General features: G+C 42.6%; 1 protein-coding gene across 4 annotated transcripts in view; it reads left to right on the plus strand.

Moving 5' to 3' along the window:
• Positions 1-14,168, plus strand: part of PTGIS (prostaglandin I2 synthase) — a 552,295-nt gene that overhangs the window by 312,846 nt on the left and 225,281 nt on the right. For all 4 annotated transcript variants that reach the window (XM_069651268.1, XM_069651270.1, XM_069651269.1 and 1 more), the window contains one exon: positions 3,085-3,228. In XM_069651268.1, coding sequence (XP_069507369.1) covers positions 3,085-3,228 — 144 coding nt within the window. The remainder of the gene's footprint in view (positions 1-3,084; positions 3,229-14,168) is intronic.

A 14,168-nucleotide genomic window follows, 5' to 3' on the forward strand; every position in this document is an offset into this window, starting at 1 on the left:
ATTTTTATTTTTAGTTTAGTTTTAGTTTTTAACTGTGAAAGGTGGTTCCTAAAGGATCCTTTTTTATGTTTTTGTTTTTTTTGCAGGAGAGGCCAGAATGTAAGGTGTCGAGGGAAATGAGGGAAGTGGCACCAAGCACTAATGTGGATGGGCAGGTGGACAGGGCAAGATTTTGTGCATTTGTTAAATATAAGGTAGAGGCCAGTGTTTCTCGTGCTCCTTGATTACAGCTTCAAAAGCACTTTGTAATTGCTCCCCCCTTCAGAGTACTGTTGTTTTCAAAAGATATGGATCAACAGCCACTTTTATTGCTTGCAAGGTAGCTGGTGGGATTTTTTGTCCCACAGAAGTAGGCTGTGTGGTTACAGTATTGGATGAGGAAGATGAGTTAGAGGCAGACCGCCTACTACTTCCTAAGAAAGGAACAGCCTTTCTGAGAGAATTGCGGTGGTTGGATTGGGTGTGGCGGCGCATGGAGGTGGTCCTTTAGGAGTACTGCCCAGGTTGTCCACGACTGAGTACATTGGTGCACTCAGTGCATTTCACTTTGGTAGCTTTAGCCTTTGGTACATTTCCAACAGTGGTAAAGAACAGCCACACCCATGGTTCTCTCTCTGTGCTATAGGTAGTCACTTCTTCTACCTCGTCTTGCTGGTCTTCTTGATTGTCTTTTGAGGTCGTGTGTTTCTTTCGTTGTGTAAGTCCTCCAGCGGGTGGTGGTAACTTTTGGGGTGGAGGGATGGCAATAGCTGATGCCATTTTTAAGATAAATAGCAGTTTTCCTATTATTCGTCCAAGCATGTGCTGTGTGCTAGATTGTTAATGGATAATGATTAAGTATAGGTGTAGGATGTGTGAAAGGGTACATTTTGAGTATCAAAATTCCTAGATCAGTAGAAAATGCAGTTCCAAACTGTCTGTCAAGCACGGACCGATTGTGAAATGCTGACAAATTCGGCAAAACTTCATCATGCCGCTCTTGCGCGAGGTCATGTGAGACTTTCCGGAAAGTCTGCGATTATGTCAGACGTTTGCGGACATCGACGAATGCAAAAACTGTGGAAAAAGTTGAAACATGTGTATAGAAGTGTTAAAAAAGATGCTAGAAGGTGGGAAATGGCAGCTTTTTAAGGTGAAACTTTGTAAATCGGACATAAATGTAAGTATGATATTAGTTGTAGGAAATTAGCATGCACTGGTAAAAACCCTATGACCATATTAAGCTTTCACACACCATCTGCCACTCAACAATCTTTTACAAATATTTTCCATCATCATTTCCCTTACTTATCCCAAAAAACTTTACACAATTCTCCTATAAATGCACACATGCATTCTGCAGTGAGAGAAGTGCATAAATATAAGGGGCAGTATGGATGGGCAAGTGCTCATGAGAACCCAGGAGGGAAATGCCAAGGTATGCCAGGGTGGGACGCCACTGGGTAACTACTGGAGCAGTGGAGTTCCAAGGGTGGGATACATCTTAACCATAACATCCCTTTAGCAACGTTATTATTTAATAGATGTTTATAAGTGAAAATGTTTCATGGTGTTACATCAGTGTAATTAAGTGTTTATGTATTGCTCTTTTCACATATATGAAAGAACTATAAAGCTCCTTAAGAAACACATTTTTTGCAGCACATACATGTCAGTTGTTATCAGCCGGGCATGCTGGGGATGGAAACCATTCAATTGCCAACGGCATAAGACTCCACCATGACCCCAGCCGAACCAAACCACCCCTATTATTCACTGCACCTACCCTACATCCTAGACATGCCGCATTCCCTAATAAGCAAATCAGAGCACACATTTGCATTTGCCAAGGGCCAGGCCCAAGTCCCAGACACCAAATGTATATCACACGTTTTTCTACTTACATTCTTACACTTGGGGAAAAATAAAACACAAGACATATTTCCAAAAGCATACCTGCAGGTCCTTGCTAATGCTCGCTGTGCAAATTCATTGCAATCTAGTCCACCACTTCAGGCTGTAACCGCAAGCAGAATATTGTTTTCCATTCAAACCTACCGTTTCAGCCATGCTGCATGCCCCAATAAGCAAATTGCAATACATATTTCTCCATGCTGCCAGCCAGGCCCATTGCCCAGACACCAACGTTATATCACTGTGTTGTGTATTTTCTATTTATACTTTTAAAACAACAAAAAAACACAGGACATATTTGCAAAACCATGCTTTCCAGTTCTTGCTGACCCTCCTCATGCATATTTGCTGTAATCCCACCCAGCACTTCAACCTGTACTGACAAGCACATTTTTTTCCCCTTCAAACCTATCCCAATTGGGTATTGCAAATCTAGATAGAATGCATATATAAAAGTAGATGATTAATAGAGTGCAAACCTGGCCAGAATGCATACATTTAAAAAGGTGATTAATTCAGTGCAAACCTGGCTAGAGATTGATATATTTACGTAGGTGATTATTACCTCACCACTGTACTCGTAATTCGGCCCAATGTCTTCTTTTTGCAAAGGGACATTGATGGCTCTTCCCAGAAGGAAGCTGGGGCACTCTCTCTGTATTCCTTTTCAAGGAGTGCTGTAAAAGAGAAGGAAACAGCTGGTGGCATACTGAAGCATTCTTGAGCCTCTTCCAGCAGAGCAGTGCAGTGCTTGCAAGCGTGGAAGGCAGTTGGGTTGGAGATGCAGTCACTGCAACGCCCACTTGACGGCTTTCCAGCTGTCTCTCTCTGTGTACATGGCACTCAACAGCTGGTACCACCCTGGTCTTCACCTGGAATAACTTCATGAATTATTATGCATTTAGAATAATGTTTGTTGCCTTGCAATATGATTAGACAAGATTCTACTTGTGCATGATGGTTTTGTTGTAAAGACCACTAATTAAAACCACATTTAGCCACTTGGCCAGCACCAACAGAATGTGTTGGGAATATATTTTTATGGATTATTAAACATATTTTACTGGATTGTACTTTAATGTTTCAACTTCATTATTTTAAACAAGGGAGTTATTGTAATGCTGTTATAGTGATAGAAGTTGGCATTTTATTATAGAACTAATACAGACTGATTTTATGTTTTATTTTTAGGCATCTACAAAACAAAAGCTTGTCCACCCTCACAAAGGCCATGTTTTCCAATCTCAAAAATATTTTACTGGACGACACATCCAGATCCAGCAAAGAATGGAAAGAAGAAGGCCTATTTCACCTTTCGTACAGTGTCATGGTCAGGTAATTGACCTTTCTACCCTAGTTGCTATGTATGAAATCTGCACATTATATGTAATGCAATCTTAATAACTTAACTTATTTTTCTTCATTGTTTTATGATATCCTTATCTATCTATCTATCTATCTATCTATCTATCTATCTATCTATCTATCTATCTATCTATCTATCTATCTTTCTGTCTGTCTATCTATTTATCTATCCATCTTGATGTTCTGCTGGCCTTTACAAACCAATGGACCTTAGATCTAATGGTGTATTACCAAAAGTTTGGAAGTGATCCAAGTGATGGCCTGGCTCCAGGTTTTGCAAAACCAAACCCTTCATCCTGCCACAGGACCTGTGGCCCGTAGTTCAGACTTTTGTGGTCTTGCACATCAATCAGAGGGAACAGCCCCCTTGACAGGGCTCCCAGTCGCTCATGTGTGTGCAGAAATGTTACTGAAGCACCCTTATCCTACACAAACTGCATTGACTTCTTCTCCAGACTAGTATACTGTTCAAGACTGCATGTATCATATAAAAAGCAAATCAACCAACTGGTATGAATCACAACTAGTCCGCAAAGAGAGGACCTGCCAACAATCCTTTTCTTGTCATGCTCCCACCCTATGGATCCTGATCCCGGTATCGGGTCTCGTTGTTGGCGTGATAATTATTTCTGTTTGGCCGGGTTCAGTTTGAGCCTGTTGGTGCTCATTCATTTGTTTATTTCTGAGAGGCAGTTTGTAAGGGTTAGGCCTGGTTTATCACTTGTGTTAACTTTATAGATGATTTGTGTATTGTTTGCGTAGTGTGATGAACCTGAGGACGTCTTCACTTCTTTTCCCCCGGTATCCTCTACTCCGGTGGCCAGGGAATGGCCATCTCTTTTGGATCCTGACCCTGGTGGTGGTTATGCGTGGGAGGATCACCTCGATGGAGGAGACTTGGGGAGTTGGGAGAGGACTCCTTAGGTAAGAAATGGTATTCCCCATTTCCCTTTCACCACAAACCCGCTATCCCTCTAGCCTTTTTCAGCTTTTGTCAGCCTTTTTTTCTACACCTTCCGTAAAATATGCTCTCAATTGTAATAGTATGGTACTGGGATGAAGAAAAGGATGTCTAGACCAACACATCCTTATATTGAACAAACAAACATTTACCAACCCCAGGAGGACAACAGGAGCAAGACAGGATTACCGCTTTGCTGGTCAGCGATCTAGTTCTTTTTGTAATGGAGATGAAGGCAGGAACTTTAAAAGGTGGAAGCAAAAGCCAAATGAGAAGAGGAGAGTCACGTGGGGAAGCACAATCAGCTGTGGAGGCAGAGCCCATTCTGTGCAAGTGGACCTCTCTGGAGTGGTGGTGTGGCAGGAGGAGCTCCTTGGACCCATGAAGCATTGCAGAGCATATGCAGGGGAAACAAAGGAATATGGAGCTGGAGGCCGATGGCAAGCCATGAGAAGTAGGCCGGTGGGAGTAGGATAAACGGTCATGAATATCCTGCTTCACCGAGGATGCTCTGCTGGGTGTGTGCGAGCCACACAAAGACCACAAAGAGAAAAAGCGAGTGACCACACAGAGAAGCAGGAGACGTGGTGGAGCAAGACCTTGGAAGAGCAGTAAGACCGACCAGTGAGTGCAACCAGGAAAGGGGGGACACCAGGCTGGCCGGCAGTGATAAAATTAAAGCAAAGAAAGGCTTTTTGAATGTTGAATGCAATAAAAAACAAGCTAAAGCAAAGCAAGGACTTTTTGGAATATTGAACACAATGAAAGCAAAGCAAGACACTTTTTGAATATTGAATGAAATGAAAACAAAGCATCTTTTGAATATCAAACAAAATGAAACCAAGTTTGGAACACTCTGACATATTGTCAGGAATAAAAGAATGAGTATGACTCCTAGTAAGAATAAAGTTGTGAATTGTAATGAAATAATGAATTGAAACAAGTGCTAGCAAAGTCAAGAAAGCACAGAGAGGAGTGTACAGGATATTGTAAATCCAACATTAGTCACAGCCAAAAAAATACAAAGGACTGTGTATCACAAGGAAACAAGCATTGGCAAGAGCCAGGAAACATAAGTGCAAGGTGGTTAAACAAGCCACTATACAGTGTCAGGAGGGTGTCACACATATAACTGAGGCAAACCTCACTGCTGAGGAGAATTGGTGGACTGGTGTTAATGGGAAAGAAGTCAAGGAAGGGTACCAGTTGTGTGATCTGTAATAGATGGACGATGTGATCCAACAACCGTGCCTAGACCAGTGGGCCTGAATGGAGAAGCCTTTGAAAGCACATAAAAAGAAGCCTGTGGAATACTAAGAGGTTGTTGTAGTCAAGTTTTGCTGACTATAGGCAAAGGGAACCCTCTTGGTTTGATGAACTATTGTAAACTGAGTGAAGGGAACCCTATGTTTGATGAACTATTGTGAACTTGGGGAAGGGAACCACTGTATTTGATTAACTATTTTGACCTTGGGGAAGGGGAGCTGAATACCAGCCCAAGAACTAGAAGAAGATCTGACCTTTTACTTTGAACACTATTTTTATTTAATGCTGACATCCTTACACATTGTATGCAGTTAGTTGTGAGGGCATGTATAGGTTTTGGACACAGACAGATGTTTTACTTTGGACTTCCTGACATAGAATATCCTTAGTTTCCTTTAGGTACGGAAATCCCACCTTAGTATAGGGCAAGTTAGGAATTACTCCACCCTGCCATTTAAGTTAAAATAAAGCTCTTTTGCGAACAATTGAACCTGTTGTCTGTGTCTGACTCATGATGCTTTCACAGTAGTTGTAGCAGGTGAGTCTATGTCCTTTGATTAAATTGATGAGTTGGGTCAAGTAGATGTTAAATAGAAATGGCGAAAGTAATGAGCCTGGTGTAACTCTGCAGGTTGTTGTTCGCTGGGCTGAGTGAAGGGACTTACCTAAGTTGTTTCCGTCTTTTCTGTTAGGAAGAATTTAAACCATAATAAAGTTGTGGCATATTTTGGCAGATTGTCTCAATCCACATGGTTTACAAGTGGGCTTTTTGGCAGCTTATATTGAATGTAATGTTATGCCTACCCACGGGATAGGTGAAACCTTGCACATGCTCTGCTTTGCCCATGTGTCACATCTGGTGGTGAACCACTTATTAACCACTATGTGCCACTAGATGAGAGGCAAATATGCTCAGATGTTTTGTGCCCACTTAAGTCACACCTACAATTCCTGTAACATGTTGGAAAAACTGCAGTTTCGCCACCCCATCCCTTACAACCATCTGCAAACTTCAATGTCAAAATGTTGAAATTCATCACTCCATCTGCGGGAGCATCTGTGAGAAGAGTTCAATACAGTGATCGACTACTGCAATAGTCACAGCCGGAAACTGGATGGTACCTTTATGATGCCTGCAAGTGGTAAATGTTGGACATAGTCTGTTCTTTGCTTCAGCCATTTGAATGGGTTACCCAGGGTTACATCACTCATGGAGGTGTTGTGTCCGGTGTATGTTTTTGAATCAGAACTATCAAACATAATCCAGGAACAGGGACTGTCCAGCAATGAAGAAGCAGGACAACTCACCATGACCCTGTTCTCAATCTTCCAACAGGATCTTTGTATAGATGGGAACAGGGTTATCTCCTGGCGTTGTAGAGGAGCAGCAGGGACTACATAGCAGTCAACCCAATTACCAGCAGAGAGACACAAGAATGGAAGACTCAGCCATAGGGCAAAGTTTACTGTCTTTATTATCTAACCAAATGACAGTGATCACACTAGAAAAACATGATTTCTCCAGAGTTCTAGTCTTCTAAGCGTGCGTCACCTGGTTTTAACCAGGCGTGACATCACAAAACCAAGTTCCATCCATGAAACCTATCAGGCGTTCAGATTGGTCAGTTTAGGCAAACCATACATGTGCTCTATAAGGCTTAATTCTACTATTGGGTAGCCATATCTGGTGGCTCCTCCTGGGACCACCTCTACATGTTGCACATACACTGTTGCAGGGTCGTATGGAGTCTATTGGCTCCTGCAACGTTTTATGTTTCCACGTGAAAGGTGATTCTGGATTCAGCTGAATGTGTCCTCCCAGTGCTGGGACCCTGGACGGCCACCAGGCTGAGTGTACCTTTTCATGGTGATGAGAATGAACATGGAGGGGTTGTGTGTTCCCTAATGTTGCCATCTCTGATCACCTACACATGGGAGAGTGCATTCAGTTGGAATTTTTCGAGCAACACTTGGATTTTTCCACCTTTGGTTCAATGGGAACAGCTTCTCTCCTTCTACCTTGATTGAAAGGGCATTGTTTCACTCTGCTAGGTCACATGTTTTGAAACCACAAAATGGAGCTCTCCTGTCTGTAATTATGAGGATTTTTGCTTGAATTTCTGGCAGGTGGCTTATCGTCTTGGTAACCAGGAACTTTCCATCTCCACTCGCCCTTGGCTGGGGTGCATCCTTTCTGCTTGCCTCTGGTTTCAGCGATCATGTCAGCACGTCTATGTACTCAAAGCATGTCTCTGCTTCCTCATTCACTTCAGTGGGCCTGTAGCTTCCATATTTGTCCTTATGGCTTGCCATCTTATTGGCAATAAAGCATGTGCAAGCTAGGTATATGTATTCTTTGGCGTCTTGCGGTTCAGCTTTGGTGAAGAATGTATGTGTGTCCATCATCTACCTGCGTGAATCATAAGCATGTTTTTCGTGTCTATATGCAACAAACAAATGCATGTTCGTGTATCTTTGTGAATGTATGGCTACATACTTCATGTCTAAGTGCAGCTATGTTGTGATTTCAATGATGATGTCATTGATTTCTCAATTTGCAGTCAGTCGACTTGTTTGATTGATAGCATCTCCATCTCCTCCATATCATCGATTGGGTATGGTTTGAATGGCTGCCTGAGAGAGTAACGTTTATCACATCTGCAATACATCGATGATGACAGTGAAGGGCTGTGAGGTGCATCTGCTGTGTTTCTGTCCTCTGGCTGAGAGTTGTGTGGGGGCCATGGGGGCTATACTTGGACCTCTGTCTTCAATCCACCCTCTGGTCAACGAGTTGACCATACTACCTGAATGACTCTCTCTTCACGTGTAACTTCGGGAGCCAAACCTTTGTTATCCCTCTGAGATTTCCATGGTACTTTGCATGGTCATCCAAATGCCATGTCAGGTAACTGCAGTCTCCCCAGGGTTGCACCAGACCCATTTCCCCCAATAGTCATGGGTGTTGAATGGGAACTCGAACGCTGTTCCTTTTCGGGGAACAGAGGACATTGTTTCAGTTGTGAGTTCAGTGCATTCTGTATCTTTGTCTCGTCATCTTCTTTAATATGTAAGTTTACTAGAACTTTCATTCCTGTGGTCTTTTCAGTAGTAATTTTGCATTGCGTGATGGCTATTCTGATGACACAGAAGGGGAATAACACTAGTATCAATGCTCCTACCAATACTGTCAGTCCGTTGGCCTTCCAAGTTGGTATCCAGCAAAAGATGTATGATAGCCAGCCATAATTCTTTCCTACAGTGTTTGACTCTGCCACATTTAAACATGTAGCTCCGATAGCTGAGTAAAGGCCTCTGTCAGGGTTCCATTGTCTTCATCGTGGGAAGGGAGGAACGTGCAACAAGAAGACCCAATCATGGCATGTACGCATACGTTCTTGCCCGTGGAAGTTCTAGAGCATATCTTTTTCAGAGAGCCATTAATCTCACTGCTTGCAGCTCTTCCTTGATGGCATTGAGGCATTTGACGGTTGAATTTATCATCTGCATCAGCTCCTAGTTTGGACTACTGGAACGATGGACGTGAAGAACATCTCAGTTTTGCTAAACAGCCTTTGATCTGGTGGTATTTCGTCCAAGACCTCTTCCATCTTTGATGATGCATATTTCCCTCTTTTCAATCTGGTGAACGCCACAGTTCTCTTCTTTCTTTGATGAGTATCCATTTTGGGGAATCCATCTGCTTTCATGCCTTTCCAGGGCACTGCCAATGCTGGTGTGTTCAGCTATACGAATGAGCATATTCCTCCCCATTTGGGTGGCAGTTGCAGGTATGCCTTCGACCCGCAGGCCCAGTGATCTATAACAAAGTCCTGGCTCTCCTCAGATACTCCTAGTTCAGCCATGGCCATACCTCCAGGCTTCCCAATGTGTAGAGAAGATTGTATTATCCGTAGAGGATGAAGAGTTGCCGCTCTCACCTCAAATTGCTTAAATATTCATTGTAATACTCATGATACTCTGGATAGCTGTGAAAGCTTAGTAGCCAAGATTAAGTTAAATGAGAAATGTTCCCTTACAGTAATTTTGATGTACCGCCTCCCATCTTATACACTGCTCTTCGAAGAACAATTGATTAATTTACTGAATAAAACTACTAAGGCTAATGCCCCAGTAATTGTTCTTGGAGACTTTAATCTATGGGCTAATAATTCAGATGACACCCATGCCATCTCTTTACTTACCACACTTAAATATATTGGTTTTAACCAGAAAATCCTGGGTTCCACACATGAAGCTGGTGACACCCTTGATTGGTTTCTGACCCAACAAGTTACCCTTTCTGACATGAATGTCATCCGGTGCCCCATTTAAGATTACTATCAAGTGAATTTTGATTTCCTCTGATCACTTCTTTTGCTTAGAAAACAACTTCTTGACAAAATGTTTCTGCCACAAAAAGTTTAAAAAATGTACTCCCCAATTGCTGTCCTTGCAGCTATTAAGTGAAGTGAGACCTGTGCACTCCTTCACAAATTCTGATGATCTGGCTCGCCATCTTACTGATACACTAAATAATGTCATTGATAATGTGGCTCCCAAAAAATCCTGATTAGTCAAAACTAAAAGGAATGCAAATGCATGTTTTAATGATTCAATGACCACTCTATGGCATGAAAAACACAAGGCAGAGAGAGAATGGAGGAAAAGTCCTACCTCCTTGCACCATGCTGCTTACACATATTTAGCTGCCAGACTTACAAGACATTATTTGTGCCAAGTCTGATAGCTATAATAGCAGGATCGCCGCTGCTAAATACAACTCGCATGAATTATTTACAATCCTGAAGAAATATGTAGGCAAATCTCAACCTAGCACCATTATAAAAAAGGACGCTGAGTGGTGTAGGTTGATAAACAATGAACTTAACCTAAAACTTTTTGGGGCATAAAAAACATATTGATTCTCAAGTAGATCAAACTTTGCGCATAACATCTGGTCAGTCTAATGTCTCAAGAACATCTGTACAGTCTCCTAACAAGGGTCCAACATAGATGCCCTTTTACTTTAAGCCCTCGACCGAGGACCAAATATGTATGATCGTATCCAACATGAAACCAACTTCCTGTTTGGGTGACTGCTGTCCATCTAGCCTTTTTAGGGACTGTATTGAAACATTGCCTCATGAGTGTCTCATCTTGTTAATATGTCATTCGAGAAAGCCACTGTGCCCATGGCCCTTAAGGAATCATGGGTAACCCCCTTATTTAAAAAATGTACTCTGGATCTGCATAAAACCAAAAGCTATTGACCATTCACAAATGTGCCTGAAAATAGATGTTGAAAATCCTAGATCGGGTACCATATCTACAGCTGCAGGAACACCTGGAAAGTAATCACCTCTTTAATCCCAAGCAGTCTGGATTCAAGGCCAAATATGGCACTGAGACGGCACTATTGGATCTAAAGTCAAACATTGTGGCCATTGTCGATAGGGGTAAACTGATTATGATAGTTTTATCATAGCTGATAATACTATTAAATAATCCAGAACAATCAAGACCTTGGGCATCACAATTGATGCAACTTACCATGAAATCACAGGTTGCTCAAGTCAAAGCCACATGTAGCTTTGGGACTAAACTTCTTAATCACATTTTACCATATATTTCCATACACAATAGGTCTCTGTGATTATGGTAATAGTCTGTTGGCTGATACTGCAAAGGCACATGTGCATATGCTGCTATCTACACAGAATAATTATGTTAGAGCTGTGTTCAGTCTTTCTCACAGAGATCACAGGCCTCAATACGTTTGCTGGTCCCCCTTGTTACCGGCCCAGCAAACTACGTGTCTGCACTGGCAGAGATACCGCTGGACTTGTAAAGAGGCCCCATGTCTGAGTGGCCAGACAGAAACTTAATTGGCTACCTGTGAAACAGCGTATTACTCATAACATTCTTTCACTGATTTATACATGTTGCAAGTCTGATGCACCTTGGTATTTGTCAGATCGGCTATCTGCTTGTAGAGTGGGCCATTGACGGGATTCCTATGACCCTTCTAAACTTGGACAACCCAGATTCAAACTCACTGGTTTCAGTGGCATTATGTTTGATGTTCAGTTCCCTATAGACTGGAATGGGCTTCCTACCCACTTGAGGCAGGCCAAATACATTGCTGACTTCAATAAGGGAGTGAAAACCCATTTATTCAAGCATGACCCTGACTACTTTCATGATGCCCCTCTTCAATTCATTCTAAGGGTTCTTCTTTTTGTTTATCTGTCTTGTTTGGTTTTCTCTGCGCTTTGAGCCCCATGGGCGATTTAGCACTTTATAAAATTAAATCAAATCAAATGAGCACTGTGGTTCTGACATTCATGCCTGGTATCTCCAAGATCTGCTTACACCCTTTATTCTCTCCAACCTTTACGGGACCATCATTCTGGAAACATAAAAAAGAGCCCTCAGGTGGTATAATGGGCATGGGCATTGCTTTGTTTTCCACCCATGTGAGCAGTTTAGCACTTGCTTCCCATCCTCGAGGCAATTGTTGTTCTCCTTCTGCACGACTCGCACTGGAACTTTTAGGTGTGCATGTGCTTTGCGCCCAACCACTCCTTCCTTCCGCCCATTTGCTGTGTACACTTGTTCATACACTAGCATCTGTAGTCTTTCCCAGAATCCTGGCATTCCTCCTATAGACCTTGGTCCTGTCTTGGGGCACTTTAAAACCTTTTGTGTCACTACCTTTGTTTCTCCTTTGTGCGGACCTTCAGTGATATATACTATGGCTTTGTCATCCATAATTTCTTGAGTCTTGATGTAACTCTCTTCAAATGGGAAAGTCTTTTTGGACATCCACCCTGGTGTGGCTCGTCTCCCTTGGAATCATCCTCTTGTGGTGCAGAGTGATAAATGCATGAGACAATGTGCTCTGGCTTTGGAATTTCAATTGCTATGAATGTCCAGGATGCACTCATGGTGTAGGGGATGAGAGAACATGCGTAACAGCTTTCTCCTGTGGTTTCTTTCCCTACATTGCCCATGTGTTTATATCACATGTTGTTTGAAATACGGGCTGAATCAGTTAGATAGGAATTTACCTGAATAAAGCCTATGGCTGCACTGCGTCTAAATCTCTTTACTTCCTTCCTTAGCAGTGCTAACTCCCTGCCCAGATATGGCTTCCGTGACAGCATGGGATAGGGGTTACGTTAGTAGGGGTCAAGGCTGGTGCGTGTGAAAATTAGATGGAGACAGCAGAAGGCACAGAACCTTATCACAACATTAATAATTATGTTTCCCATTTTGTGATTCCTACATTTTCTCTTGCATTGCTCCAAGGGTCTGTAAAACTGAAAGCCTAAAAAATGCATAATAATGTTAGCGTGCTTAGGTTAAGCTCTGTGTCTATAGTATTGTGTAAGTGCTGCATAAAAAAATTGTTACCAGACCATGCAGATTCTCAACTCACTAAATCCATGATGAATTTGTCTCTGTGGGTCAACTCTGGGTAGGTCTGGTCAACATAAAGCAGAAAGGCATAGAAAAACAATTAAGGAGGAATTATCCTCTCTGTTTCTGATTGTATCACAAATCTAATAAAGTACTTTTGAAAGGACATATGCTGATTGGGGACCATGTATCTTGGACAGTCTGTACTTTCTTCATGAATGCCTAATGTAAAGAAAAGATAGTGTGCCTAATCTAGGTGTGAGTATCGTCCTTCCCTAACTCTTTAGTCCAGAACCGGATTAGCCTCCGTCATGGTGCTTCTTCTTTGCCTTGTTCTTCTTCTTGCATCAAATCGTCTTCGATCTGGTGGGAAGAGGTCTCACCTTGGCAGGGCTTAACGTCTCAAATGTAGTTCCAAACCTTCTTGCCACTTAACTTTACTGCACGGTCTGTGGCCTGTTGAACAACGTATGGCCCCCCAAAACTGGGTTTATACCTGGGCCTTACGAAACTCCTCAGCAGCAAAGTGTTCCCGGGGTAAAATAGAGGTGGCTTTAAGAGTTATTCATTCATTTCTGGGGTTTTATCTTCTTCGCTGTTCTCAACCTCTACCGCTGTGCCTGCAGTTGGCAAGAAATAAAAGAGGCACTAGCCATCAAAGAAGCAATATACTTGTGCATTTCATTTCCAAATACATCAGAGGTGGCATGGGCATCTGACAATGCCCTAGTGGGAGGAACCACTGTGAGTCGAATCCGTCACCCAGTTACCACCTCATGGGGCGTTAAGTAGTGGTCAGTGCCAGGCTGATTGTGCAATGTGAACAGGGCTAAGGGCAAACAATGGAGCCATCCCTTTTTTAGGGTGGCTTTTATTTTCACAATCTTCTCTTTGAACAGGCCATTCAGGAGCTCACAGATCCCATTCTCTTGCCAGTGATAGGCACAGGAGAAATGGTGCTGTATCCCCAATAGGGTTGTGATGTGCTCAAACATTTAATTTACAAAATAAGGTCCATTGTAAGACCTCAGGACCTCACACACCCGCCATTGTGGGAACACCTCTTTAACAAGGAATGTTGCTAGTCTGAGAGAGTTGGGGTGTGAGCAGGATCCGGCTTCGATTCATCAGGAAAATGGCACACAACCACTATCATGTAGCGGTAGCCCTGGCACACCTGGTTCATGTTGACATTGTCTATGTAGAGGTGTCCGAAAGGCCTGTTCCACTCACTACACATAAAGTATGGCCAGAGGTG

This window comes from Ambystoma mexicanum, chromosome 3p (assembly GCF_040938575.1).
Source record: "Ambystoma mexicanum isolate Mex_15411 chromosome 3p, UKY_AmexF1_1, whole genome shotgun sequence".
Lineage (NCBI taxonomy): Eukaryota > Metazoa > Chordata > Amphibia > Caudata > Ambystomatidae > Ambystoma > Ambystoma mexicanum.